Below are 8,179 nucleotides of genomic sequence, written 5' to 3'. Positions count from 1 at the left end.
GTCGCTGTGCACGCTGTGGGGAGACACGGCTGTGGGGTGACGGCCGAGCAGCTGCTCTACAGGGAAAGCAATGGTGCTTGTGGGTTTTTTTTTTTAATTTATTAAGAGAAGCTGAATAATAATTTTTAAAACAGAGAGAGAGGCCTACACTAAAAATAGCCCAGAATGCAGAAGTCCGACCTAAACCAGCCTTTTTTTTTGCTTATACTGCAAAAAAAACAATTAAAAAAATTAAAAATGTTAAGAATAAGAAGGTCAACCAATACAGAGTTGGACAGGTCGAGGAAAGGGAGGAGCTTTGATCAGAAAAAAGAGAAAAAAAAGCTTTGCCAGGAAATCTATGACTCTGTGGCTTTTTATGAATGGGGAGGCCCCACTTTATGTATAAAAGGGGGGCCCGAGGTGAAGGCCTGTACATCAGGGGCTGCTCTTGCAAAACCAAACCACAAGGCCAACTCGAAGGAGGCAGAGCTGCACCATGCCCCGCTCAGCACTGTTCTGTGGCCTGGTCTTCCTGGCTGGTGTGTGGACCAGCCGGAGTCAGGGTACCCAGCTGGAGAACAGCTGCACCTACTTCCCAGACAACCTACCCCACATGCTCCAAGACCTCCGGGCAGCCTTCAACAAAGTGAAGGCCTTCTTTGTAAGTATGACTCCCTCCCACCCTTCCTCTCTTTGGGGGGCTACCAGGGGGAGGCATTCTGCGGAAGCCACCAGAAGATCCCTCCTCCTTCTTGACTCCGTCCCTGGCACCCAGGCCTTTCTGAATCCAAATTCTTAAGCGCGTCCGAGTTCAGCTCAGTGAGTTCCCGGTAAGCCCAGATGGTGTGGCAGCTCTCCGGGGAAAGTTGCCCTGGAGGTAAAATCACGCTCTCTCTGTTGCTGCAAACTGTCTGGGACATCCCACTGGAGCGCAGGGGATTGGCTGGGACAAACCAAGAAGGATTTTATGGAAAGTGATGATGGTCCCCATACCCTGACAGGGAAACCCAAATGACCTCTTCCTACACAGGCAATTCCTTTCAAAGGGTTACGGGAGCCCCAGGCATGGGGGAGAATGGCATTAGCTGAGGTGCTTCCTTCCCAGAGGTCTTTTAGAGCCTGAACTCAATGCCCACAGCCCGGAAACGGCAAAGCAAGGCACAGGCCATGTGAGTGGGGCACGAGTCCCAGAGGACGGTTGAGTCCTGGCTCCCTAGGAAGAGGACCAGGGCGAGAGGGGCTTTTGCTTTCAACGTCCCAATCTGCCGTGTTTTTAAAATAACTTGCTCCCAAGGAGGAGAACCTGGTTGAGCTGGTGACTTGGCACCTTCGGATCCTGCTTACAATATTCCCATCCGTTCTGAAGTCAAAGCGGCATTGATGAAAAAGCCAGACTCCAGAGAAATAAAGAGGATCCGAAAGACGCCCCGTGGCAGGCATCCTCCCAGACCTGGGGGATTCACTCTGCTTCTTCGTTCTTCTTGCAGCAAACGAAGGACCATCTGGAGAGCATGTTGTTGAACAAGGCCTTGCTGGAGGATATGAAGGTGAGGGTGGGGGCTGAGAGGCTGGGGGCGGGCAGGCGGGCGGCCAGGGTGGGGGGGAGGGTGCACAGGGTGATTAAGGGAAGGGAGATTCTGCTTCGTGACTACGGGGAGCTCGGCAGGCGTCCTCCGTCTTGAAAAGGAGAAGTGGGAAGATCTTAAATCTTAACTCAGCACATAGGCAGCCTCTGGGGGGTTACAAACGGCTCATTGCCGGTCAAGGAGGAGCCCGAGGTGTCCTCGGAAGCCAGCCTCTAGTAAGTCGCTCTTCCTCCAGGTCCCCATCTCTCACCGTTCCCCCTTCCTCCCGCTCCTTAGGGTTACCTCGGTTGCCAAGCCTTGTCGGAGATGATCAAGTTTTACCTGGAGGAGGTGATGCCAAGGGCTCAGGACCAAGGGCCAGACATCAAGCAGCATGTGAACTCCCTGGGCGACAACCTGAAGACCCTGCGGCTGCGGCTGCGGCGCTGCGTGAGTCCAAGGGCCCAGGCCTTCCCCTGGAGGGAGCATCCCCAGAGCCAGGCCACTGACACACAGCCAGGGACACCGGGGCACCCAGAGTCGCTTCCCTCGCTTGTCTCACTCTGAGCCAGGGGGTGGGGTGGCTGCCAGGCATTTACATGTGAAGGTTTGCAAACAGCTTTCCTGTTATTTGTGACTCATTTGTGGTGTATTAGCTACTCTCCTCTAGTTCATGACAGGGGCCCAGAGTTCCAGCCAGACACCCTTGTCCCCTGGGCCTGGTAGAAAGGGTCCGGAAGGGGGGGAGGCTCCTGGGCTGAGCCCACCGCACTCACCTCTGGGCCTCAGCCTTTGAGAACCAGAGTGGGTGGCAGAGCCAGTGCCTGACAGGATCTACCCCGGGATTTCACAAAGGCCCCGGGAATATTCAGTCCGGGCTGGGGCACCAGTGAATAAGCCCCCAGATCATTTAGGTCGCCCTCCAGCTGACATGAGACACCCCCCACTGGTTTCCTTCGATCCAGCCCTGAGACGGACACATGGGCTGGGTCCTGGCCGCAGGTCGGGGCTCCGTCAGAGTAGCTGTGACCAGTCTCCTTGCCTCGGAGACTGAGAAAGAGCCCTTGGTGGCTGAGGCTGCAGGAGAGAGACAGGCAAGGGGGATGCGGAGAATGGCTAGCTCAACACTTTGGGAGACCCCCCTGGCACCGCAAGGAGGAAGCCCCAAGAACCGGGTTCCTCCAAACCTTGAAAGCGTCTCCTAGAGGGGCCCCTGCAGAGCCGTGGGTGGTCGCCGGGCTCCTTCTTCTCTGCCCAGCGGGTACGAGGGAGTTAGGCTCGGCTTCCTCAGGTGGTCACCCAGGATAGGCATTGGGCAGGAGCTTGTCCCCCAGGTGCTATGGAAGCCGGCGAGGTGAGCCCGGGTCATTAACCCTCGGTTCCTTTTCACAGCATCGGTTCCTCCCCTGTGAGAACAAGAGCAATGCGGTGGAGGAGGTGAAGAACGCTTTCAATAAGGTGTGCACAGACGGTGGCCAAGAGGGCGCTGGAGGGAGAGCCCTGTCCATTCCCCAGAGGGAAGGGGTGGGAGTGGCAGGTGCTAAGTAGACCCTGTCCTGCACTCAGAAGGCATGTGGGAACCTGGCACATGGTGTGACCGCCTTGGCCAGTGAGGAGCTGCCAGCTGGGTGCTCTTTGTTTTCTGTGAAGTGTCTTTGGGGGTTTCTAAATGACTGCGCCTCGCCTTTGCAGGCCTGCGGGCTGGGCCAGGCAGCCCGCCCGCCCGCCTGCCGTGCACACAGCAAGCAGGGTGGTGGGGAGAGTGACAGAGGAAACAGAAAGTACAGAAAGTCACTTGTTGGGAATCGAGGCCAAACCCACACGTGCAGGAAGTGGACACACGAAGGTGCACACACAGATGCATCTATCTGGGGTTCAGACTGGGATCCCCCAAACTCAGACTGAGCAGGAAGCAGGGCTCTCACATGTCTGGAGCTAGCTCACTTTCCATCTGCCTCTCACACTTGCTGGAGGTGGCTGAGAAAGTCAGCTCTCAAGCCCAGAGGTTTAATGCTCCCCTGGGGTCTGGGAACGTCTTAAACCCAGTTTCCCAGAAAGGGCGAGGGACTGCTAGTCAGGGCCCGAGTCCCTGAAGGCAGACCTGAGGGCAGGGCGGGGCGGGCTCAGTAGGAACAAGAGCATTCTTGGGCTCCCTTCCCAACTTCTCTTACTGCCCTGCTGTCCAACTGCTTCCTCTAATGTCTTTTCATCAAATTCTGAAGAAGCAGCATGTGAGCAGATGGCCTTTAAAATTGTTGAAAAGATACCATTTTGAAATTTATGCTTTGGGAAGCAAATATTCCTCTTGCTACTGGCTAGGCATGCCTCAGGCCCAGAGAACACCAAGGTCAATGTGTAGCCCTGCCTAGCACAGTTGGGCAGAGCCTCAAATTCCCATGGTTGTCCTTTTAGCTCCCAATACTAAGGAGCAAGCGCAGCTTCTATGCCCCAGGGCCATGTGGCATCCAAAGAAGGGGGGGGGGGGCACTTAGCCAATCAAATGGGGTCTAACTAAAGATTTTCTTTACACAGCTCCAAGAGAAAGGGGTTTACAAGGCTATGAGTGAGTTTGACATCTTCATCAACTACATAGAGATCTACATGACACTGGTGATAACACCTAAAGCCTCTTAAGGAATTTTAACCATCCAAGATGACGCCTCTACTGGACTCTAGGACAAGAAGCAGAGATCTCTGCAATTGGGTCCAGGACTCCCAGATGCCTGAACCAGTCCTATTGTATCTCTCTCCTGGAATATTTATTTCCCCTGATACCTCAACTCCTATTTCTATTTATTGACTGAGCTTCTCTGTGAACTATTTCGAAAGAAGCCCAATATTATCATTCTTTCAATATTTATTATTTTTCACCTGTGTTTTAAGCTGTGGCCATGGGGGTCATAACCTATGGTATTTGAGTGTTTTAAAATAAATCGTAACTTATGTAAGGAGGAAAAAAATGACTTAGGGAGCCAACTGACGCTTGCATTCCATGATGCATGACCACACTTTATAGCTGTTGAGTTATTGTGCCTGGATCTCCCTATAATTTCTCTCATCTCTGGGCTGGGGGTTCCTGCCATGTTACAAAGACTCTTGGGAAGAAAAACCAGGGAGTCTCTGTGATGATTAAACTTCTACTTGCTCAGAAGGATTTCCCTAGCCTTACTCCTCAACCCGTGTATTATTGAAAGCTGTGGCCAGCTTGTTATTTATAACACCCTCAAGTCGGTTCTAATAGAACTCAGTTATAACTAGAAGCACTCCAATTCCTCTGGGAATGTTACACTGTCTGTCTGTCTTCATGAACAGATTTTAATTTTGAATAAATAAATGGATCTTATGAAAACAATGCTCTGGTGTTTGATGACTTCTCTGTCACAAAAATTCCGCCCACCCACCATGCTTCCAAGAGAGATATTGCTGCTTTTGTTAGGAGCTATCAAGTCAGTTCGGACTCAGTGACCCTCTGTACAACAGAAGGAAATTTCTCCCTGTCCTGCGACAGCATCACAATGTTCTCATGGCTGAGTTCATTGCTGCAGCCGCCATATCATTCCATCTTGTCAGCGGTGTGGAAAAGGACATCATGCTTGCTAAAGTAGAGGGGCAGCAAACAAAGAGAAAGCCCCAAGGCAGGAGGGAGAAAGTTCATTATTTCTGTCTTCCAGAGAGAGCAAGCCAGTTACCCTTCTGCCAGGAGAAAAAAAAGCTACCCTCCCTTCAAAAGCCAACAGCAAAGATCACCATCATGCCTTCCACGGACTTCTCTTTAAATCATTGAGGCTATATATCAAACACAACCCCACTGCCATCAAGTCCATTTCAATCACAGGGACCCTCTCTAGGCTTTCTGAGACTGAAACTCTTTACAGGAGTGGACAACCTCATCTTTCTCCCTCAGAGAGGCTGGTAGGCTTGAACCATGGAACTTGCAGTTAGCAGTCCAGCACCAGCCCAAAGCATAGGTCATGCTAATTCTCATGACTAAGGATATGATTCTGCACTGTTTGTTGCTGTTGTTAGATGCCTTCCAGTCGGTACCAACTCATAGCGATGGTCATGTATGAGACAGTGCTGATCCCCTGCTTGCTCTCTGTCCTCCGCACCCTCATGGCCATGTGTGAGCCCATGATTGCAGCCACTGTATCCATCCATCTCATTGGGGGTCTCCCTTTTTGGTGGTTGTTGACGCTTTATTAAGTATGATGTACGTTTCTAAGGACTAGTCCCTTCCATCAGCCTTCTAAAAGCACATGAGAGGAAGTCTCACAATCTTACCCTCGAAGGAGCTTTCTGGCTGTACTTCTTCCCAGACAGACAGACTTATTCATTTTTCATGTTATACTCAATACTCTTGGCCAACGCCATTATTCAAATGCATACATTTTCCAATTGTTTTTCTAATACATTCTCCAGCAGGTGCACACATACGAGGTGACTGAAAATACCATGAGTTGGCTCAGGTGCGCCTTAGTCTTCAAAGTGGCTTTGCTTCGTAACCCTTTAAAGAAGACTGAGCCAGTTTATTGGGCCACAAAGACTTTTGAAGGAGATTTGCCCAAGACTTGATCTTTTAATGTGACTTCAAGAATATTGACTGTGGATCTAAGTAAAGTTAAATCTTCGACAGGCTCAACCTTTTCTTCATTTATCATGTTGTTGCTTATTGGTTCACGTATGCGGATTTTTGTCCTCATTCTGTTTAAGTATAATCCAGTCTAGAGGTTTAGCAACTTCGTCAGTAAATTCTCCAAGTCTTCTTCATATTCAGCAGGTAAGCTTGTGTCATCTGAAGACTTCCAGTTGTTAATGGTCCTGCTTCTAGATACTGACATGTTTAAAATAGAGAGGAAAAGACTTTTAGTATGCTTATTGCTTTGTCAAGCTCCTAAGGTCCAAGAGCAAATAAGACTGTCCCTGATTCTTACATCATGGCTTTAAGGAAGGATTAAGTAGGATTAGTTGCTGCACGAGTTCCCATCACGAGGAGGTGGTCCCAGGGTGCACCGTTGATTGGTCACTACTAAAAGCACCTATGAATCTCTTTGAGTTGATATCTTGGGCAGCAAGGCTGTGCTCTGGTGCACGATGCAGGACTAGATGAGCCCCCTTGACAGGAACCTCCAAGAATCCATCTGTTCTTGCTCTTTCTGGCCCCTCCCCGTGCCTTCAGACACACCTGAGATTGGCTTCTGGCTGCAGTCTGTTGGGAGGGTCCTGAAGCGGGGGAAGCCCTACTCAGGGCCCGTGACTTAGAGGAGAGAAGAAGAAGAATGGGCTGAGTGAGCGCTGACTTCTCTCACACCCTGCCCAGCTCTGAAGGACAATGGGAGCCGACTGTGGTCAGTTTTTTCAGTAAGACCTGACTCACTTCGGTTCAAGTAACCATAGGAAGGAAGTGGGAAGCACCAATGCTGACATTCTGTCATGAAAGCGTGGGCCCAAGAATGGAGGCTAGCAGCAAATAAGGAAAGACTGGAGCTCTCCACATTTGGGGACTCTTGATGGAACCGGAGAAGACATCCGAATCTCTCAGCATGGAAGATGTAGTCCACATGGCTGGGCCACGCACATCAACTTAAATTGGGGGCTGGCAACTCACAAGAAGGGAGAGAGCTTCAAAACCAAAAGACGGAACCTATAGAACCGCACTTCTGATCAGATGTCCACAATAGCTACACTCTTTTGAGCATTTATTTTAAGCTAGTCAAAACTAGGTGCCCTTGCATTCTATGTGTTTAATCTGTAGGGTGAGCAAAGAACCTGAGAAGTTAGACTATCTGCAGAAGACGGAGGGCTCAGGGTAGAAGGAAGGCTTAGCAAACAACGTGGGGTATGCTGAAAGCAAGGACTTGAAGCACTTGCTAATGACAGTTAATGAAGGCTAATGACTATAGCCTTCAGTCAAGATTTCAACTGAACGTGGTGAAAATCCTCACAATATCATGGTCAACGGAAATAATGTGGAAGTTGTCAAGGGTTTCACTTTGCTTAGAACCACAATCAATGCTCGTGGAAACAGTAGTCAAGAAACCAGATGACATGTTTGATTGGGTAAACCTGCTGCACGAGACCTTTTAAAGGGTCGAAGAGCAAGGAGGTCACTTTGAGGACTAAGGGGCTCCTGGCCCCAGCCCTGATGTTTTCAGTCACCTCGTGTGGGTATGAAAGTTGAACAATGAATTAGGAAAACTGGGGAAGAATTGATGCAATTGGACGGTGGTGCTGCTGAAAGTATCATGCACTGCTAGGAGGGGGAACGGTGTGTCTTTGGAGAAAGTACAGCCAAAATGCTTCTCAGCAGCAAGGATGGTGAGACTCGGCCTCATATCTTTGGACACGTGATTAGGAGAGTCCAGTCCCTGGAAAAGGACACCACGCTTGGTGAGGAGGGGGTCCGTGAATAAGAGGACAGCCCTCAACAAGCCAGATCGACACTGCAGGCCTGGGCTCAACATCCTAGCAACGGTGAGGATGGCGCAAGACCTGTGCTGTTTCGCTGTGTGCACAGGGTTTCGGTGAGTCAGAACAGATTGGATGGCACCCACACCGCCAACAATCTCACACCATCAGCCCTGCCATGTTCTGTGTGCTAAAGTAAGCCAAGAGAAGTCGACTTGGCTTCCACC

At 50.5% G+C, this 8,179-nt stretch overlaps 1 protein-coding gene across 1 annotated transcript; it reads left to right on the top strand.

Annotated features, from left to right (window-relative positions):
- The first annotated feature begins 478 nt into the window (after positions 1 to 478).
- On the top strand, positions 479 to 4,181 carry IL10 (interleukin 10). The gene is made up of 5 exons (XM_004700122.2): positions 479 to 643; positions 1,470 to 1,529; positions 1,845 to 1,997; positions 2,940 to 3,005; positions 4,080 to 4,181. The coding sequence occupies exons 1-5, from the start codon at positions 479 to 481 to the stop codon at positions 4,179 to 4,181; spliced, it is 546 nt and encodes a 181-aa protein (XP_004700179.2).
- Positions 4,182 to 8,179: the final 3,998 nt, after the last annotated feature.

This window comes from Echinops telfairi, unplaced genomic scaffold (genome assembly GCF_000313985.2).
Source record: "Echinops telfairi isolate 266 unplaced genomic scaffold, ASM31398v2 ScPeMD7_7424;HRSCAF=8462, whole genome shotgun sequence".
NCBI lineage: Eukaryota > Metazoa > Chordata > Mammalia > Afrosoricida > Tenrecidae > Echinops > Echinops telfairi.
This window is presented reverse-complemented; position numbering and strand designations above follow the sequence as displayed.